This window comes from Lissotriton helveticus, chromosome 7 (genome assembly GCF_964261635.1).
Source record: "Lissotriton helveticus chromosome 7, aLisHel1.1, whole genome shotgun sequence".
In the NCBI taxonomy this organism is placed as follows: domain Eukaryota; kingdom Metazoa; phylum Chordata; class Amphibia; order Caudata; family Salamandridae; genus Lissotriton; species Lissotriton helveticus.
The window spans coordinates 1,098,377,394-1,098,400,341 of record NC_136068.1 but is presented as its reverse complement, the minus strand read 5'-3'; the positions used below and the strand labels follow the sequence as shown (position 1 = coordinate 1,098,400,341).

The 22,948-nt window shown below is 43.6% G+C and overlaps 1 protein-coding gene across 1 annotated transcript in view; it reads left to right on the top strand.

Annotated features, from left to right (window-relative positions):
• The window catches only part of PDE6G (phosphodiesterase 6G), a 187,725-nt gene that overhangs the window by 116,335 nt on the left and 48,442 nt on the right, over positions 1–22,948 (top strand). The window contains exon 2 of the mRNA XM_078650774.1: positions 18,957–19,217. Within this exon, the coding sequence (XP_078506900.1) occupies positions 19,072–19,217 (146 nt within the window). The 5' untranslated portion in view covers positions 18,957–19,071. The remainder of the gene's footprint in view (positions 1–18,956; positions 19,218–22,948) is intronic.

Genomic DNA, 22,948 nt, shown 5'->3' with positions numbered 1-22,948 from the left:
AGGCCCCCATTGTAGCCGCCACCGCCAGGAGTCAACTTGTGCAGTCCACAGCGCCGCCGCCCCGGGACTACATCTCCCAGCAGCCTTAGCGGCGGCGCTGCTTCCTGACACCACCACGGAAGCGCCAGGAGGCGCCTAAAAGCAGCGCTCTGCTCGGCGGAGCGCGGGGGACATTGAAACTCACTGTTTTGGAGGAGGGGGGAGGCAAGCAGGCCCCCATTGTAGCCGCCACCGCCAGGAGTCAACTTGTGCAGTCCACAGCGCCGCCGCCCTGGGACTACATCTCCCGGCAGCCTTAGCGGCGGCGCTGCTTCCTGACACCACCACGGAAGCGCCAGGAGGCGCCTAAAAGCAGCGCTCTGCTCGGCGGAGCGCGGGGGACATTGAAACTCACTGTTTTGGAGGAGGGGGAGGCAAGCAGGCCCCCATTGTAGCCGCCACGAGTCAACTTGTGCAGTCCACAGCGCCGCCGCCCCGGGACTACATCTCCCGGCAGCCTTAGCGGCGGCGCTGCTTCCTGACACCACCACGGAAGCGCCAGGAGGCGCCTAAAAGCAGCGCTCTGCTCGGCAGAGCGCGGGGGACATTGAAACTCACTGTTTTGGAGGAGGGGGGAGGCAAGCAGGCCCCCATTGTAGCCGCCACCGCCAGGAGTCAACTTGTGCAGTCCACAGCGCCGCCGCCCCGGGACTACATCTCCCGGCAGCCTTAGCGGCGGCGCTGCTTCCTGACACCACCATGGAAGCGCCAGGAGGCGCCTAAAAGCAGCGCTCTGCTCCGCTCCGCGGGACGCGAGCGGGACGCCAGGCAAAGCCCGGGCAAAGGGCGGGCCCTCTGTGGCCCTCAGAGGACCCGAGGAGGACGGGTCGGGCCACCCCACTTGGCCCCATCGAAGGAGGAGGTACAGAGACTCTAAATCTTTCTATCTTTTCCGCTTTGAATTGCCTATTATCGTTTCCGGATTTCTGCTGTTCAATAATTATGTCCATCTGGGAGGAGTTGAATGCCCTGTGTGGCACAAACTATTTACCAGAGGTATCAACCCCCCCTATAGTGGGAAGAGACACAGACCAAATAAACTGCACTCCCCAGGATGTACCTTTATCCCCCGAAAAAATCCTTCCTCAGGGCAATATACTGTCCCGGGGCTCAACCAGTAAAAGGAACCATGATGAGGCTAATAACGATCAAATGTGCTGTAGCCCCTCATTATCCCCCAACCCAACTTTATTAATGACGGATAAGGCTGAGACTAGAACAAATGATTCTGTGTCGCCTCTCCAATTGACCCTATTGGCTCAAATCGAACGATTGTTAAACTCTGCATTATTACCTCTGGTCACTAAAATCAACGATCTGGGGGCCAGGTTGTCCAGTATTGAAAAAACAGTAAAAAGGATTTATCCATTACCTGAAAATACTGCTATACCTACATGTCCTACTTTCTCTACCAACCTCGAAAAGGCTAAGTCTGTTGCAAGCAGGAAAGTTCATACTCTTGATTCCCCTCTTACCACACTCACTCCAAGTGGCCGCAATGTTACTTCTAATCCTGTATATGTCCCTCACACAGCTCCTAGAATTATTCAAGAAAGAAGGCATCCAATTAATCTACCCCCTGAAGCCGCCCCATACGTGACGGTTCTCTCTGGGGTCCCTGCACTCAAACAGGGCAAACTTGAAACACACCAGGACCTGCTGAACAAAACCATCTTTTGGCTCCAAAACAACAGACAGTTACCACCTACTCTAGATGGCAGAATTTTGAGCGTCAGGAGGGTGGGGTGGCTAGGTATGTTGCCCAAAGATATCCCGGGGGACTTGATATTAATTAAATTCAAACACAGGAACATTGTCCCTTACTTACGATCTTCCCAGCCCAAAATTGGAGATGGTCCCATCTGTATCTGGGACTTGCATGACTTTTATCCTAGCCCCCAACCACTGAATTATAATACTTGGTGAAAGGGGACTGTGTGCACTTTGTGTTATTACTCTGATTAGTTGACTCGTTTTTAGTTTGTTTTAAATAGTTGGTTTTCTTTTAACTTTGTAATGAATTGTTGAGTTATTTATGTATGTATATATTTCTTTCTGTTGCTTTTATGGTTTTAAACTTAAAAAACGAATAAAGCTTATTTGAGATGAGATTGGTGACATAAATTGGATGGCATGTGCTTGCCCTTCCAAGTAGCTCTGCGAAGGGTGTTTCATTGCCAGTGGATACTTGCCTGCCTCTTCACACCTGTTCAACCTGTCATCGGGTAAAAGCTTCCTCAATTACTTTTTTCTATAATAAAGTCTGCCCTCTTTGTTCCTTCATTTAGTAAAGGAACTTTTTTCGCGTTTTATGTTCTATCATGTTTAGTTATAGTTACAATTTGATTATTTGTTATTGCAAATGCCATTATTCTTTTAACATGTACATTCGTGAAATGTATTTCCAAACACACAAATACGTTTCACAGAAAATGTGATCAAATATTTTTTGCATTTATCATAGTTTTCACATTCATAATCTAGAAACGTACTCCTAATGTTAAATACATAAGTAATGCTGAAGTTCAAGGATCTACAAGTGGATCCTCACTGAAACGAGAAGAACGGTCACCCAGGCCCTCGTCAGCAGCAGGTTGGACTATGGAAACGCCCTCTACGCAGGAGCCTCTGCCAAACTCCTGAGACGGCTCCAATGCATCCAGAACGCCTCTGCACGCCTGATCCTCGACATTCCTTGCCGCAGCCACATCACACCCCATCTGAGAGACCCGCACTGGCTCCCAGTCAACAAGACCTTTAAGCTCCTCACCCACGCACACAAGGCACTCCACAACAACGGACCAACGTATCTCAACAGACGACTCAGCTTCTACACCCCCACCCGCCAGCTCCGCTCCGCCGACCTCGCCCTCGCAACAGTCCCCCGCTTCCGAAGAGCGACCTCCGGCGGCAGATCGTTCTCCCACCTCGCCGCCAAGACCTGGAACACCCTCCCAATCCACCTAAGGCAGACCCAAGACCTGCTGACCTTCAGAAAATGCCACAAGACATGGCTTTTCGAGCAGTAGCAGCATTCCCCACCTCAGCGCCTTAAGACCCTCACGGGTGAGTAGTGCGCTTTACAAATAATATGATTGATTGATTGATTGTCATAAACTACGATAAATCCAAGTCTACAAAACATGAACATGCAGTCTAACCAAAATTCTAAATGTTGATGGCAAATACCCCGAATTGTTGGAAATGGCCCTTTGTGCAGGGTCACCCCCAAACTGTTTTGACTTTCTCCTCTTCTTTTTGCTGTATTCGTTTTTGTTAACTTTAGTACTCTGTGCACGTTACCACTGTTAACAGTGCTAAAGTGCTTGCTCGGTCTGCTTAAAACATGTTAAAATTGGCTTATACCAAATTAGCATATTTAATTTACTTATAAGTACCTTGAAAAGTGCCCTATAGGTGCCCAGGGCCTGTAAATTAAATAAACATACAAGAAAGCCCTTGGGTCTAAACTAATAAACAAAACAAAAGTAAACACATCCAGAAATACTCTCTTGAGCACTTGGGGGAGTCCCTTTATTAGGACAAAATCCCTCACGACCATAGGTTGCATGCTTTATCATTGGGATTCTCTTTGTGACCGGAATACCTAGTCCAGCCACAGGCTACAACCCCTTTACTAAGAAGGAGGAGCTCAGGGATGTTTTATTCCTAATTTTAGGATATAATAAATCCTACAATGAGAAGTACTAAACTTGGTTAGTCGAAGGGCAGAGCAAAAAATATATAAATCGTGAGGAAAGTGATTGTTAAAACTAGCTACTATGTACAAAATCAGCCTTTATTAACACATTCTGGGGCCTGGTTTAAAAACAGAGCACTGGCAGGGGCAGCTTATACCTGCAAGTAGTTGATGAAAAAAGGGGAAGGTCTACATGTTTCAGCCTGTAGACCCTAAAGAGGTGTTGCGGCGTTTTTCAGGACCTATAACTGCTACTGCTATTTATGATAGCATATATAGTTATTATTAATGTGAACAAAATGTGAAGATAGAAAGATAAGGTATACAACACCAGTGATCCTTATTTCTTCATGAATAATTCACTGGCCGTACCTATATGAAAAACATAATGACAAATAAATCAGTTAGAATATTCTTCTCTGGACATGTCTTGTACTTCTTGTTTAAGGGTTGTGGGGCAGTATGATTATGCTGCCACCTGTAGACTATATCAGTGATTAGTTGTGAAAAAGTACATGTACAATTTTGTTTCTTACCCATAATTTACAGGTAGATGACTGCACCTTAAGTACCTGGCATGCAGCTCAGGAAGGGGGCACAGCTCTAAAAAAGATAAATGTGAAATTATAAAAAGTAGCCTGGACTCATGCATACACATAATCTATTATTTAAAAGAGAAACAATCACATGAACGTAACAAGAAAGAGAATTAAAAATATAATGCACATAAAATTTCAAAACTATTCTTTGAGGGAAATGTTGTTAGGAGGAGATAAGCCTAGTAATAATATGTAGGTACAAGGGACAGACAGAGTAGGTCATATACTGTCCATTGGGACCGTTAATGAAGATCACAAATGAGGCGTGTCTCGTAAAGCTGAGCCCAATGTGGCAGGAACAAGCATCAGAGATGTTGTGTTGCCTGCGTATTGATATCCGGGCTGCCTTAAAAGAAAAAAGGCAGCTCCATTACAAATATGTGGCTTTAGCCCCCACGTCCATTTCCAATTGAAACAATAACCATTAACGTAACAGGTAATAAAGTGTAGGGGACAGGCAGAGCAGGTCTAAGGCTGTTAATGAAGATCGCACATAAGGTGTGTATTATCAAACACAACCTTGATTATCGGGGAAACAAGCAACCGTAATATGATGCTGGTTGCATAGAGAAACCCCAGCTGCCTGGACAGAAAGTAGGCAGCTCCATTCCGATGTAAATTAAATGCCACCAGTGGGTCTGTAACACTGATTGTGCCACCCACTAATGTAACCCTTTAAACATGTCCCAGGCTGCCATTGCAGAGCCTATGTATGCAGTTTAAACTGCCATTTCGACATGGCAAAAACCCCTTTAACAGGTCCAAACCTTCCTTTCTAATACATATAAGTCACCTCTAAGGTAGCCCCGTGACAGGCCCAAGGGCAGAGTGCAGTGTATGTAAAAAGGTGGACATGTGCCTTTAAGTTTTACATGTCCTGACAGTAAAACACGTTTACATTCCTTTTTCACTACTGCAAGGCCTATCTCTCCCATAGGATAGTATTGGTGTTGCCTCATTAAATCTTATAAGTGTACATTTAGAAATGGGAAGGGATAACTGGTTCATGTGTGGTGCCTCTGCAATCCTAATTTAAAATCCTAACTATGGTGAAGTTGAATTTTAAATTATAACACTGTAGAATGCCATTTTCTTGCCTTAGCCATTTGATGTCTCTGGTCACACGACTGGGTGTAGTTGGCAGTTGGGCTTTGTGTATACCTCCTGGCAGCCAAACACAATGGAAGCCTAGTTGTGACTGGAAGGGTAAGCACTGGAGGGATGAGAGGGAAGATCTGGGCCCAGCCACACTTACCTGAATGTTCTGTGTTCTGTCTCCATGCAAATAGCTGCATACCCCCTGGAGTTAGTCTGGAGCCAGGGCAGGTAAGGCAGGGCATCCTGCTCTTCAAAGGCATGCCTCTAGAAGCTTCTCCCCACTTCAGAGCCACAACCATGTATACAGGAAGGACCTCAGACCCTACCACTTCAGTGCACTTCTGGACTTGTGGATAGTCTACTGGGAAAAGGACTGCTGTGCTGCTTAAGGACTGACACTCTGCTAGGCTGAACTCTACTGGACTCCTGCTTAGCTGTGCTGACCTGCTGCCTGCTACCGTCTTGCCTGGGTGAGACAGACTGGACTTGCTGCACTTGAACCCAGAGTGACTCCAAGGGATAGTTGGCTGACATCCTGATCTGAAGCTTTAGGCACATAACAAGCTTCTAACCAACTTGCTTCATCAAAAGGCGGAAGGCGCACTCATTGAAATCTGACACAGATTCTTCTTAGTCCAAACAGTTAAATTCTTTATTTCGGTAATTTTACCAAGATTCACACAGCCAACGCGTTTCGTTCCATGTAGGAACTTTGTCAGGGCTCTAACAAGTATGTGTCCAATTGGCATAGAAGCTTGAGAAGTGATCAGTGCAAAAGATGAAAATGGTACTCCTGTTATAATACTGTCACAAAAGCAGGTGACACTTGTTCCCAGTCGTTTCAGAGAAAACACCATTTGCGAGGACAATACGTGTAAACTTGCAAGCACATGCATCCAAGTTCAGTGAGAAAATGGAAAAAATAAGCACTTTATTCGGCTCCTGGGAAGCAATATAAGCTCCCGGCATGGTAACTGGGTAAGAGCGATCCTCTAACCATCCTGCACCTGGACTCTGCCATCTATGAGTCTGCCCTGCCAAGCAGTGTCACCTCAGTCCTGGACCCTTGGAAGTGAGCCTAAAGTGCTTGCAACTGGAACAGATACATATGCTTTGCTGAGTGGTGCATCTCAGGCAGAACTGACGCATCTCCTCGACTGAGCAGCAGATCCCAGAGCAAAACTGACACATCACCGCTGCTGCATGGATTGAGCCTGTTGCAGACCACCATCATGCACCACAGCTTCTTGGGACCGATGAATTGTCTCAACGACGACTTCTTACTCTGCATCGCAAACCTGCAGCTCCTCAGAACCAACGCATTGCCAGCTGCGCACCACATCCCCGACACCAGACTTTGCATTGCAAGCCCGGTCACTGTGATTCTCAACGACACATAACAGGACCAAGCACCGCAGCCTTGCCGCATCCGAGGACTGATGCATTGCTTAGGCTGCTTAGCTCATCTTTGACCCGCACAACAGTTCGCAACCAGGATTTAAGGTACTCTGTTCTGCAGACCTAACTGGGGCCCTGCAGCCAGCCCGCTCTCCATTGTGGTCGACCTGAACTTTTGACTTTGTCCCGGTCTGGGGCAACCAGATATCGCCAATAGCACTTTGTGCCATTTAGTGCTATTTCTCAATAGAAACTTTAAAATGAAATGTCTCCTGTTCTACTAATTGGATTTTATTTATTAAATTAAGCTCTATTTTTCTAACCTGGTGTGGGATCTTTTTGTCTGGTGTTTTACTGTAATACTGTAAAGAATGTGTGGCACAAATTCTTTACACATTGCTTCAGTAAATGAATGTTATCACTTGGATGTGATGTTTCCTACCATTGTGATGAAAATAAATAATGGTATTCCATTGACCCTGTGCCCTCAACTCATGCACACAAATGCTCTGTAAATATTTAGTCAGGTTTACTGGCAAATGTAATAGTTACTATTCTACTTAAACTTGGTTTAGGTTACTAGTAATTCTTCTAGTATTAGGTCTGGGCATTTATGTTGCACACCTAAATATTAATATTCATCTCTTACCTAATGCTATTGGCAGTTTCCAAATATCCATCCACCTCCACTTCCATGATTGCATTGTACTGTATGCAAGACTGGAATACAACTATAGCCTGCTCTGGTCTCTCCTGTGGGATCCCTCTCATTTATCTCTCTCTAAAATTCAAACACTGCTTATGTTATTAAACCAGACCTATTTGGCTTTGCCAATGCTTGTTTCATCTTGTCCCACCAGGAGAGCTTGCTGCATAAATATCTTAATGTTCTCTCTTACACAATAAAAGGTCTCTCAATGTGTACGTCTTTCTTGGATACTTCTCCAAATGCTTAGCATTCCATTAGGATGACAGCAGTGTACCCAATGGGTCCCAAACAGTCAGAGGAGTAAAAAATGAAAGATAGTAGAGTGGACTGTGAGAAGTGATATCCTGAAACAAAGCGAGAAGCTAAGGTGGTGAAATAGGCTCCAGTTACGGCTTTATATTGGGGTTGAGAAGAGGAGAAATGACTGGCTCCACTGGAATTAGAAGTATTCAAGTTTTCCCTGGGTTCTTTGGGTGCTAAAAGTAGCACACTTAGGTGCTGTAACTATGCACCACTGGAGTTAGGGATACCCCCAGTATGAGTAACTCCATGGGACGCTTTGAATGAGGCCCATACAGGTCCTTAATGAGTTTAATATCCAGGTTTGTGAACAAGAATATCAGAATATTATTCATGGGCGACATTGATAGTGGCCCTGAGGAGGCTTCCCTGGCTACCATGGTCTTGCAACAATGGCAAAAGATGCAGGAGGATAATAAGGTGCAAGATGGCTGCAACATTTTATTCCAAGGTAGAGCATGGCCCTGAACAAGACACAAATAGAGGAGCAGCTAGGACTTGCAATGCTGACAGGATACATTTCTTTCCAGTACCACCTTTTAACATTCCTCAGAGGCAATCCTGTGTTAAACAGGTCTGCTGTAGTATGTGTCGAATGGCCATGCCTGTCAAATGCAAATCTCACCACATCCAGGACCCTGTGCCAGCTCCCCCTCGATGCATATCATAGGGCTCTTCCTCTGTTGCTCTCTGCCCAGCCTTCTTCCTATTACTTATAGTTTAGTTGGTGTTTTCTGTGCATTGGTATTTCTCTTGTTTGTAATCTTCCTCAGCCTTGTCTTGCCTTACCGCTTCTCTTTTTTGCCTGTTATTCTGCTATATTTTGCTTGTTTGTGATCTTCCTCAGCCATGTCTTGCCTTGCCTTTTTTCTTTTGTGCTTATGATTCCGCTTTATTTTCCTCTTGTCTGGTCTCTTGACTCTGTGCCCCCTGGCTTTCCCCACTACTCGACATTTTTCCACCGCCTCCCAGTGCCCTTCCCAGGACCTACTTAATTAAGGCCGCGGCGCGGCCGTACAGCAGCTGCGCTACTTGCAACCCAAAGGCAAGCCCATCTGTGCCTGTCCGCGCCTGGACCGCATCGAGCGCCAGGAATCCTGGTTCTTCTGCCCCGTGCACCTACACCGCCGAAGACCTCAGAGCCCCGGATCCAGGGCGCATCAACAACTGCTGACTACAGGCTGCACATCCCCACTCACCACCAGATGACTATTCTCCTGCCAGCACTCCTGCTTCACGTGTAACACTAAAGAAATCATCAGTGGTAGAGACACTGGGAACCCAACTGTGTCCACCATGCCAACCAAGACCACCATTGCAACAAGGGGGGATTAGGCCCAATAGACCGGAACCAAGTAGGGCCTTCTTATATTGTTTACAAAGAGAAAAAAACGTGGTATCCTAGTCGCTTATCCAATAATTTTAAAGCAACCACACTTAAGCATTTTATAGCATTCAAATTTTTGTATTTCAAAGAATCAATTATATTCCTTTTATGATCCTTTATCTCATGCAGCTAAATTAATAGCAATAGCCATGTCTTCCTGGACCGGAATCAAGCATCCTAGGACCGGTTTCTGGCTATCAGCCGTTTTCAGCCAGGATAGCTTGACTCCAGTGGCGTAGTGAGCAAGGGACCCACGTCTGGGCATACCCTTCCCACATAGGGTGATAAGCAAAACAAACAAGATGATGGACGAATGTTTCACAATGGCAAAACACTCACCCCCAGTCTAAGGCAATGGCAGACTGGGCACTGGGGACTCCGTGGCATCACCAACAGACAGAAGCTTCTTGTGATTTAAGTACTCCTTCGTACAGGAAACAGGCATACCAGTGAGCTGGGCAATGATAGCTGTGAAAGTGGACGAATGACCATACACACCAACATGTTGAAATAGGTGAGAGGGAGATGTAGCAAAGAAGTCATAAAAATGTATTCTCTCCATTAATTCACAATAAACTGGAGGATTTTTTCAAAGTGGAGAAAGGTATGAAGCGCTATATGACTACAATACAATATAGAGACGTTGACCCTACGCTTACTTCTGCTTAGTACTGGTACCAAGCCATATTCTGTATTTTCTGCAGTTGACCTTGCTGTCTCTCCCCACTTCCAATGCAAGCACTAGTCCTAATGCTGCCCTCTGTAAAATACTGAAAGTTGTATTTTCATTGAGTTCACTAATACCCGTAAACTCTGTAGTTCTGCAAACTTGTAAAGACGTAATAGCATATATTTTCCTACTACAATAACCTGTTGGAATCAGCAAACCTTTGCTGAGTGTAGGATATTCCTTCTTCAAAGAGAAGAATTCATGTCAGGTGGTTTCATCTCTTCAGGAACAAACAAAGAGGGGCTTGAATGGGTAGGGGGTTGGAAACATATTCAATGCAGCACTGCAAGAAACATATTCCACCCACCAATTTATTTTTAATTCTAATGCAAAAGAGGTTTGGTTCCTGCTTCATCCACTCACTTTCCAAGACCTGCTTTCCTCTTTTAACTGTTTTGAGGTCACTTTTATGAGATCACAGAAGACAGAAGCTCTGTCTCCCTTCTTAGCCCCAGGGTTGGACTGTGACAGAGAACAGGGTCGAGCATCAAAATAAATGTGGCCCCATTAGATAATTAGATAGCTAAAAAATCCAGTTGGGAACTTACGAGAGACATGCTGTAAGGCTGCTTTGCAATGTATGTGAGACTGCGTTCATTTGTGCTTGCTGCAGGCAATGGTTGTGGTAATATCACAGAAATTAACTATGAAAAAAACAGCCAAAAATAGCCAACCCACTGAAATGTCAGACCAGTCTTTCTCCTACAGGTAGATTGCCCCACAGGCCAGACCTACCCTGCTCAGCTGCCATATATCAGCAACGAGCATTCTGGGCTGAGTGTGACTGTTAATTCATTAAATTAAAGCTGCTTCAAACACAGAGAATTGATAAAACGCTGTATTAACCTATAAACAGAATCAAAACCTGACCTTCTACTTGATTCATGGCCAGTGTGTCTTACACTGCTGTATTCTCAATAGGTGCTGCTGCAGACTGAAGATAAATGTTGTTCCTTTTAGGCTTGGGGGCATGCCGGATAGGATCTACTTCCTCCTACCGACCTGTGCAAAATCGTTACAATATTGCTGCTGTCCCTATCCAAAAGCCCCTGCATGTGGCTCTAGCAGTGCCTTTCCCTGTAGGTAGTTTCTTCCCCCTCTCCTAAACCCTCAGCAAAAGCGAACAACATCTGTGCAAAAAGTGAGGCCTGTTTTATGATTATCTTTATTAGAACTGCTGCCTGTGGGAGGACCTCACCAGTCCCGTAAGCATTGCAGAGCAAGCTTTCATTTTGAAAGCAATCTCTGACGTGCTTGTAGTTGCATTTGGGGGGGGGGGTGAGGCATTTTTATAGGGGTGCCCGGCTTCTTCAGGCCCCCGTGACTACGGCCCTGGGAATATAATGCGGTACTGATGGGTTCGGGGAGCCTGTCAGTCAGTCGTAAAGGCAACATAATCCCTTATAGATGGCGTTTCCACCATTGGGATTATGATGTCGCTTTCCAGCAGCAATTCCATGTCGGCCTTTCTGACATGGAAAGGCTGTCGGAAAGCAACATTGGGCCCCTAGCAATGCCCCCTTTCTCCCTGGCCTTCTGCATACTGCCCTGGGGGGCACCTCAACATCCCTGCACCGTGTGGCAGGCACCGTTATGTAGGAATGTTTACAAACTTTCATTTTTCAATGGGAGCTGGTGCTACGAGCGTTTTCAGCCCACCGCACAAGCTCCGATTGAAACATTTGAAGTATTCAACTGCACTATGTGTAGTCGCATTGTAATTGGGATTGTAGAACAGCAGACTTATGGTCGGGCAGTTCCTTTCCCACAACGGTGTCGGGCGGACGCACGTCCGCCGATCATAGTAATAGGGGCGTAAGTTAGGGAAGGCATTGGACACGAGATGGGTGACATTAACTATTTCCATTCCAATCTAACCATATTTGGAGATGGTGTTGGATACTAAACAAGTGACATTCACAATTCCCACTCCTTTAACTAAGGGGGAAGGTGTTGGACACTAAATTGGTTACATGTATTTTTCCTACAGTACTCTAACTATATTGGTGAAAGTATTGGACACTAAAGGGGTGACATGTACTATTCCCATTCCAATCTAAACCAATTTGAGGAAGATGTTGAACACTAAAAGGATCATGGTTACTATTCCCACTCCAATACAACCATATTGGGAGAATGTTTTGGACGATAAAGGGGTGACATTTAGTATTCACACTCCAATCTAAACCAATTTGAGGAAGGCGTTGAACACTAAAAGGATCATGGTTACTATTCCCACTCCAATACAACCATATTGGGAGAATGTTTTGGACGCGAAAGGGGTGACATTTACTATTCCCACTCCAATCTAACCATATTAAGGGAAGGTGTTGGACACTAAAGCAACAACATGTACTATTCCCTCTCTAATATAAACCAATTTGAGGAAGGCAAGGGAGTGTCATTTACTATTCACACTCCAATCTAACCATGTTGGGGAAGGTGTTGGACACCAAAGGGGTGACATTTACTATTCCTACTCCAATCTGAGCTTATTAAGGAGAAGGTGAAGATGAAGGTGTCAGACACTAAAAGGTTATCATTTACTATTCCCCATAACCATACTGGGAGATGGTTTTGGGTGCTAAAGGGGTGACAATTACTAGTCCCACTCCAATCTAAGCATATTAAGGGAAGGTGTTGGACACTAAAGGAGTATAAATGTACTATTGCCATTCCAATATGAACCAATTTGTGGAATGTTGTGGGCAGTAAAAGGAGTGTCATTCATTATTCGCACTGGACACCAAAGAGATTACATTTACTATTCCTACTCCAATCTAACCATATTAGGGGAAGGACACTAAAGGGGCAACATTTACTATACCCACTGCAATATTAACCAATGTGGGGAAGGTGTTGTGCACTAAAAGAGTGATATTTACTGTTCCCACTCCAATCTAACCATACTGGGGGAAGGTTTTGGACACTAAAGGGGGGGACATGTTTTATTCCCCCCTCCAATCTAAGGTTATTTGAAGAAGCTGTTGGACGTTAAAGAAATTACATTTACAATATCCACTACAACCTAAAACATTTTAAACAAGGTAATACCAATCAAACATTTAAAATACACTATCATTACTCCATACTCACACACAATCTTTTTACTATAAAATGTCATTTAAAAACACAAACCAAAATCTACAAACCAATGTATACATATTTAAATAATATAATATATAATTTTGAAATTATTTACTATCATTCCTAAACTTTAACCCATAAAATAAAATAAAAATGATCTAAAATTAGCAATAATAAAATTACAAATTATTTAAAAGGATAAAAAGTATATTTTAAATGAAAAATTGCAATTTGTAAAATAAATACATGTAAAATATTTCTATTATTTAAAATTATTTCACAAAACTTTTAAAATTTCACATTTTAATATAGAAATAAATCAAATTACTTTACTTTATTACATATATATATTCATTTAGTTCATTATTTTTTAATAGTAGAAAACATTTTCAATCTAATACTGTTAATATATATTTTAATTAATATTACATTAAGATGTATGTAAAATAATAATAATCCAACAAAAGTCATTACAAACTTGAAAATTAATAATTTGAATATAGCTCGAATGATCATTTCAGGCACTGGGAATGTGGGTCTTTGATGAGGCTATTTTCATACAGTCAGACACCTATTTTCCCTTTTTAATCTATGTTTTTTAGACTGTGGATATGTGATTTCAGAAGGTGGCTGGGAGATGTCCTGTTGTTCACGTAAAAGCTATTTTGTCCTCCATGAACTCCTGGGGCCATATTACAGAGAGTGCCCCGGGGGCGCAACAGACGTGCGCCAATTTTGTGCTCCCCTGGGGCAGTTTGGTATCATAGAAGGGGACGCAGAACCTTATGCGACCCCTTCTGCAATACAGATAGCTGGCACACATATAGAGCCAGCCCATCATTAGAAGGTGTGCCCTCATTTGCATAGGGACATGGCCCCATGCAAATGAGGGATTCACTTTGCCTCTGCGCCGTATTAAATACATGGCAATGAGACACAGAGATACAATGATGTCTATGTCTTTGAGCTCCAAATGGAGATTAATCAATTTATTTCATCAAACAATATTTAGAAATCATTGAAGTGGGACATTATGTTAACAGAAAAAAGAGGAAGTCATGGGACTTCCAGAACTCAGGCATTACACAACATGTGGCTGAAATTGAAACATTGAAGGATCCACAGTTATAGAGTACCTTTGCTCATTAAAATAAAAAATAAACAAGTGAAGTCAAGATACAAGGTCGATGGCGGATCTTGGTCCACTAGTCAACGACGACTGGATGGAAATACTGCAATAGCGTCACGCCTAAGATTCATTCAATTTAAATATGCACACTGTGCCTATTTCACAAGTAACAGGTTATGGAGGGCAGGACTGATAGCTTCTCCTACATGTCTCCGCTGTGACAATGCAGAAGGCACATTTATACATACTATTTGGGAATGCACGAGGCTCTGTAGATTCTGTACGGGGGTCATGGCCTGTCTGTCAGAGGTACTAGGGTGGGAGATACCCCTATCCCCTAGACTTGCACTGCTGCACATCACAGAGGAAATCGGAGGAAATATACATAAATGGTGTCTGATATTGCTGGACCTTACTCTGGGCAAAAGGGATATAGCCAGGGCGTGGAAAGACTTGACCCAACCTAAACTTGGGACATGGAGGGCACATCTATATTGGTGTATGAACATGGAGAAACCTATATTTAAGGCACGAGGATGCCCGCAGACACATTTCAAGATTTGGACACACTGGGCAGATTTTCGAGGTCTTATTTTAGAACCCCCTCCACCACGCTGTACAGATGCGGAGATCACTGGATGATAGCTCAAGGGGACAAGAACGCTGCAGGGATTTACTTTATATGAGAATTGTCTCGCAAGGTATGTTAAGCAGACTATTATGAAGCAAATGGCACGCCAGGTTATTAAGTTGTGGGCTGCTGTTTACAAGCCCGAAATGTTTATTTTCTTACTTTGTAACTGTGATATTAAAGTCACCAGATTGCTTCTCATAATGCTGACTAGAATTAATTGTCTTTCTCCTGTTCGAGATGAGACTGTTCTATCTGCTGACTTAATAAAAATGTGTTTTGAAAAAAAAGATACAAAGGTCGATGACGCCAGGGTAGGGGGTTCATCTTTAGGACACAACATGTTATGCCTGAAAGATTGCCTGAATATAAAGCTTCATGTTAATAGCGTGTGGAGTGGCAGGAACAATGTCTCAGTCTTAGTAAAGTATGAGATAGGAAATGTACGATGGTCTCACTAAGCATATTACAGCCTCAAGACCGCCCTACCACCGCCGATCCATGGTGGTTGCCGCGGTGCAATGGCAGTCTGATCGCCCAAGTGCGGTAGGACCGTACGGCGGTGTATGTACTGCCACCGCCGCACCCCCACAAGTCTGGCGGTACTTTGGGTACTGCCTGATTGCCCTATAGGTGAGTCCGACCCTGTCAACTTTGAAACTGCCCTTATTCTCATGAATACAAGAGGTGCACAGTGCATTCCACACTCTTGAATATACAACTTTTCCAATGTAGGCTGTTACATACAAAAATAGGGATGGTCCGATTGCTAGGACCATAGAACGCTACAGGTTGGCATCTCGGATGAAGGATCAATAGCAGTATAATCTTCCATGACTGGTATTCCCCTTCTATCACACCGCTACTGTATATGTTCTTTCCAATTCCTCCATCTAATCCCTAGTCACTCTCATGATAGGGCCACAAGAGTCACTTTGTGATCGCGTTAGACTTCCAGTTTTCATGAGTGAGGCTTACATATATGATTGGAGCACCAATGGCTTTTAGACAGGTGGATATTTAGGGCCTAGTTACGATGTCAGACACTCTCTCCGTCTTGGGACCGACCTACCTCCGGTCAGCGGTCCTGACCACCCAATTAGGATGTTCATCGTATTCCTACATTTCCCAATGGGAGCATGCATTACGGCCATACACCGGCCGTAATACATGCTTTCATAGGGAAATGGCAGGAGCTGTTGATCCCTGCAACCTGTGGCAGGCACCACAAGGTGCCTGCCACTCGGTGCAGGGATCAACAGGGTGGCACCAAAGGTGCCCCCTCGGCCCCCAACCAGAGGAGGCCCTGCTGGGGCCCACAAACCTGCTTTCCGACATGGATTCCATGTCAGAAAGACCGACATGGAAACCATGCCGGAAACCGTGCATCGTAATCCCAAGGGCGGAAAGCCCCTCCTCTTTGGGAATAGGAGCTGGTTCCGGCTGCCCGATGGACTCCTTGAGCCCGTCAGAATCCACTCGGACTGACCAGCTGGTTTCAATTCCGACCGGCTGATACATAATCTGCCGGTCGGAATTAGAACTGACGATGGGGGTCGGAAAGCCTCCGTCCGACCACCATCTTAATCGCCCCTTATCGTTTCCATAACAGCTCCTAGGACCGGTCCATAATGCCTATTTAGCCTTGATGATCTGGCTGCTCTCATTCCCCATTGTAGCAATGAAATACAGAATACTAAACAGCTTTGGACATAAAACAAAATATGGGCAATAAATAGTGTTGAACTTCTGGGTCCTTCATTAAGTTATATGTTTAACGTTCCTGCATGGTCACAAGGGTATCAGCTTTTAACTCATAGATGCCGCTGAGAGAGCCAGCCACACAGGAGAGAGCCAAAGTGGAAAGTAGAGTTGTGTGCATCCCCACCATAAAAAGTTCCATCCCAGTTACCATCATCTTTAAATATTAATAATAAAAGAAATGTAAAACACAGATGGGTTTTTCCACCATAATAAAAAAATGATTGTTACCTAATGAATTAACTAAATATATCCATGTCAATCTATTGTTGGTTTAACTATGTAACTATTGGCCATATGTAGGTAATTGCCAAATACCAAATTCTTAATACCGAATTTTACCGATTCGGTATTAAGAATTCGGAATCTGTGATGTAGGTAAATATTCGGTAAAAAATACAGAATCGTTAATATTCCTTATTACCAATTCGGTAATAAGGAATACCTACCCATTCATTCCTATGGGCTTGGAGGCCCATAGGAATGAATGTGAAGACATTCGGTATTACCGATTAGGTATTACAGAATCGGTAATACCGGGAGGTATTTCAAGGGTGCCAGGGTGTCCAGAGGACACCCTGTTGCACCCCTGAAATGTGCATGTGTGCACATGTGGCACATATGCATGCCCTAAGGGCATGGATGTGTGCCACATGGCACTTTTAAAAAGCAAAATTGTGCTTTTTTAAAGGAATTCGGTAATTATCACCAACTTGAAGTTGGTGGTAATTAACGAATTCCTAAGGCCCAAAAGCACTCTTAAAAGTGCTTCCTACATTGCATTTAAGGAATCGGTATTACCGATTCCTTAAATGCAAGGCCAATTAGGAATCGGTATTAAGAAATTGGTATTTACCGATTCCTTCATACCGAATTCTTCCCTACATCACGAATGCCTAAATACCGGTCAGTAACGGTAACATTTACTGAATTTCACCCTTACCGACTGGTATTTGGGCCACCTACATTGGACCCTATATCACATGTGCATGTATGTCATTCCAGTATCATAACTCGGGACTCAGGAGTGCACCAAAAGCTCCTAACCAGTGCTCTACAGTACTGAGCAGCCGCTGTTATCTGGGTCTACCCTTGCTAATGGGAGTATTGCCCCCCCGGAGAGGTCAGGTGCTACCTTTGGTGCCTTCTACCATTAGTTTCAGCACAATAGGGATCGCAGGCCGGTGGCCATGAGTTTCGCCTGCAGGTTTTTAATGTAATTGATATGTAACTGAGCCCAGCATCTGCACTGCTCTAGGTGTCCTCTGTCTAATAGGCTTACACCGGACTCGGCCTCTGAGCCGTATTAATGCCAAGGTCAGCAGAGCTTAGAGACCCATTACATACGTGTGGGGTGGGAGTGGGGGTGGGAAGAGAGGGATAAAGGACGTGAAAAATTAGACACTTTCAGTGTCTGACACTACCTGAGGCAGGCTGTCCACTAGGAAAGTGGAGATAATTAGCAATAGTTTGGTGTAGGTGACTCTGCCCCAGCAAAAATGCCCTTCAGTGACACCGGCTCAATGCTTGATGTGTGACTGACTCTTCTCCAGAGATTGAGTGGAACCTGCTGTTTCAGAAATCTTACAATTTCCATATAGTCCGAACGAACAGAGGCAAATGTATCCTGTATTGTGGTTAACCAATTTCATAACTTCTTTACCACTTAGGGTCTCATTAAGATGTCGGGCATACCGCCACCGACAGGCCGTCTGTGGCGGTCCCGTCTCACATTCAGAGTAACGGTCCGTCGGCTGGATTACAATGCCTGTGGTTGGAATGATTGAGCTGAGAGAAAGACCGCTGCCTCCGACAGGCTCAAGGCGCCCATCAGGGCAGCGGTCAGATCCTAATCCCTACAATGGGGGCCTGTGGAGGCACTGCCAGAGGGATTAGGATGTCCCTTTCCCTCAGCCTAGCAGGGCCCCCCTGGGCCCTCATTAGGTAGTCAAGGGGCACATGTGGTGCCCCCTCCAAAGTCTATGCACCGTGTGGCAGGTACCACATGGTGCCCGGCACGCGGTGCATGGATGTTTATAGACATGCATTTTTCTATTGTGGCTTGTGCTGGGGTTTTCCGGGCCACAGCACAAGCTGCAATAGTAAAATGCATGTTTCTGACCGCCTTCATGGCGGTCGGATCGTAATATGGTGGGTAGAGCCGCCTACTAAATTACACTTGTCCAACCGCCATCGTAATGAGAGTCTTTGTTGGACAATAAAGCAAGCGTAAAACATGGAAACACTTGCCACAATGCATTCATGTTGTCTTTTTGCTTTACTTTTTCCTCTTTTCCTTTGTCATTTCTTTATCATTTGTCTTCTTCCCTATTTCATCTTTCTTCATCCTTACTGTATAATTTTACATATTTGTGTTGCATCCCCTAGGGTGACGAAGCCTTAAGACGTCCAGGGAGCTCTTCCGAAGACGAAAGACCACTTCTGGAAACAGGCAGATCCAGTAGGAAAGAAACTGGCCGAAAAGAACCCCAAAGGTGACACCATGAATCTGGACCCTGCCAAACCAGAGATCAAGTCGGCCACTAGAGTGACAGGGGGGCCCGCCACCCCCAGGAAAGGACCCCCAAAATTCAAACAGAGGCAGACTAGGCAATTTAAGAGCAAACCTCCAAAGAAAGGCATACAAGGGTAAGTGAGAGGGTGTTCTTTTCATAATCGACTTGGCGTGAGTCTGGGAATGGCGTAGTTTTTGCATTTCAAGCAGAAGTACACAAGACAATCCCTTTGACAGCACCTGTTTCTTGGATCCATTTGTCCTTGGTGTGGTCTCTCCAGGCCACAGGCAGGTGCCTTCGAGCAGTGATTATGGTTAGAAAATGGGCGCCTTGTCTTTATTTCAATAAATAGTCAATATGTCCTTTCCGTGGCAGTCTTGGCAGACATTGACTCTTTCTTCTCTACTTCTGCCTCAGTATGGGTTTTCAGCACCTACCAGTATTTCCAAGAGACTGGGCGGGAAGGACATCTCCCGATTTTCATAACAAACCCCTCCCGCTCTCACCAGGCCGAGGCACTTTAAAATACTCCATGATATTCTAGTTCCTTAATTTAAAGTTGGTTCCATTGACTTCGTCTTCCATTCTGGCCGGGCCCACACTCCTCCTCCAGGGACGCCCGGCTTCAAGCTGTGATCAGACAGCCCAAGCCGCCCTAATCTTCGGGAATCTGCTCGGTTTACGAGCAGGCTCTGGTGTACAGTGGATCAGTGCGTCTCAGACACCTGCCAGCCTGTAACAGGGGCTGGGGCGGGTCGAAGGTTTCAGCGATTTGTAATCTAACTGGGAGTTTCCCGCGGACCTGAATCCATTCTGAGCGACCAACATATGGTAAGGTTAGTTATTTGGCACAGGGGACGTCTAAAAACAAAACGTATCAATGTCAACCGTTTCGGTTTTTGAATTGTGAAAAAGTTTTCCTCAAACTTCACTCTGATACACAGAATTGGTGAGCAGCAGTGCGTGCTTCAGTTTACACACACGCATACATGTTTGCAGGAGGCGCAACAGCTTCCTTCACACACACCATAAATGTATATACCATCAGCAGTGCGAATTTCGTTCCACACAAAATAGCATCAGTCAAGTCTCTTATGTACTCAGAGGTGGTTCAGTGTGGCAGAAGCACTACAAATCACACACACACGCATGCGCAAAGCTGTACCTCGCATCTTCACATAACAGGTATGTCACCAATAGTAGTGTAAGCTTCCCGCCCTTAGACTGTACCATAAAATGGACCAAACCAGGGTCCAGATGTACAGCCATAGCATTTTGCGACGCGCAAATTGCACTCACTTGCGAGTTGCAATTTGCTAGACGCAAAATGTGTACAACAGTGTCTGAGACACTGTTTGCGATTCCCAACGGGGTTGCAAATTGCATGCCTCATGAATATTAATGAGGCACTTGCAATTTGCGACCCCATTGGGAATGGCTGGCCCTCCCAGGGATGGTGGCCTGCTGGGCTCAGCAGACCTCCATGTCTCTTACTGCTTTTAAATAAAGCAGTTTTTTGTTTAAATGCAGCCCGTTTTCCTTAAATGAACACAGGATGTATTTAAACAAAGAAAAATGATACGTTTTCATGTAATTTTTTAAGGGCAGGTTGTGGTCCCTGGGACTACTATGTAAACATGTTACAATAAGTAAGGTTTCTCCTTTCTAAAAATATTGTAATTTATGTCTTTCTATTCAGAAACCTAGCAAGAACATTTTAAAGTAAAGAGGTAAACCTGGTCGTCAGATAAGATCCTAACGACTACAATTAGTATGTAAGTTCCATCTACATATCTATTAATGGACATTTCCTTACTTAAAGTTGACAGGTTTAGGATGAAAACATGCATGATATTTAGAGGATACTTATTGATGTCCCCAGTGCAGATCTGGACCTGTATATAACAAATATTTTACTTCTTTGGAGAGATTTTTGATAAATCTAATGATCAGGACAGATCACGTTATTTTAGGGGAAAGTAGTTTACTTAAAACACTAAATAAAAGTATTTTTAAGTAGACACTCTGCTTGTAATGCATAGTCATAAGAAAATATTGACTATTGCATCACCAGTGAAATATAGAAATTTATCGATTGGTCTTGGCCCATCTAACCCCGTGGTCTGATGGGCTTGGTGCAATCGATTTACAACTGCTCAAATATATAAGTATTAGTCTGTATCATGTCAGGCAATAACCAGACTGCCTCAGTGACATAGGGAAGGATTTTTTCTTTTGGGAACTTGTGTTATGAACGAATTGTTTTTACCTTGGTTTGTTATTAATGTGATATTGTGAGTATAAAACTTCTTTTGTATATGTAATGTTGATTTTATGTACATTTTCTATTTTTTTAGACGGAAATTGTGGCTCCTGAAGAAGGCGTTTCTTGTAACGCCGAAACGCGCGTCGAAATATAATCATTGCCACTTATATTTTGCCTTTTGTTATTTGATGTGAATGTATTGTATTGAAATTGCTTATTTTGTTTCTTTATTGACTATTTCAATGTATATGTTAGCAGTACATGTTATGGCTGCTTTTTAATATGATTTTTATTAAATGAATCAGAGTTCTTTTAATTATGTTGTTCCTTTATGAATTTACCTTCCCCTTCATTAGATTTTGTCAATATTGGGTTGCGATATTCACATAGTCCCTGGGACTACTGCCTGCCCCTAAAATTTTTATTTACCTGTATTCACAAAAGGAAAGGGGAGATTAACTGATTTTTCTGGTGGAAAAAAACTGAACAAACTCTGAACTGAAGTAGGCTGAGCTGGCCTATTATTTCCATGCCTGGTGTAGCACTGTAGACACTCTTTAGCCTCTGTCTCGGCATTGCATCTTTAAATGTGATTATTTCCCTCGGTCTCAAGTTATGCAGGTGCTGGGCATAGGTAAGGAGGCACAGCCTCATCAGGTCTGGCATTCCATCACCTGCCCTAATACCAGAGATTCTGCTTAGTGTGGAGCCGTCGCTTTGATTTTTTGGAATGTATGACATAATATCGACCACAAAAATATCGCAATACAAAAATATCGCAACAAAAATATCGAGGACAATAATATCGGGATCCTATCTTCATAAAGGTAAGTACAAAAATATCGAAAAAATAATATCGTAGTACAAAAATATCGAAATTAAAAATATCGTTTTTTTAAATGTATTAATAATAATGTAAAAATAATGTTAAAATACATATAATTTAACAAATATTAATAAAAACATTAAAACATAATAAAAAAATTAAAAGTAATACATATACATTTAAAATAAATTAGTAATTTAATAATTTAATGTAATTTTATTTTTTTAAATTTCATTTAATTGATTTAAATTAAATTTAAATTTATTTTATTTTTACCCTTTACGCCTGTACCCCAAAAACCCAAAACTGACCCTGAACCCTAAAAATACCCCTTTACCCAAAAACTGAAAACTGACCCTGAACCCTAAAAATACCCCTTTACCCAAGAACTGAAAACTGACCCTGAACCCTAAAAATACCCCTTTACCCAAAAACTGAAAACTGACCCTGAACCCTAAAAATACCCCTTTACCCAAAAAGTGAAAACTGACCCTGAACCCTAAAAATACCCCTTTACCCAAAAACTGAAAACTGACCCTGAACCCTAAAAATACCCCTTTACCCAAAAACTGAAAACTGACCCTGAACCCCAAAAATACCCCTTTACCCAAGAACTGAAAACTGACCCTGAACCCTAAAAATACCCCTTTACCCAAAAACTGAAAACTGACCCTGAACCCTAAAAATACCCCTTTACCCAAGAACTGAAAACTGACCCTGAACCCCAAAAATACCCCTTTACCCAAGAACTGAAAACTGACCCTGAACCCTA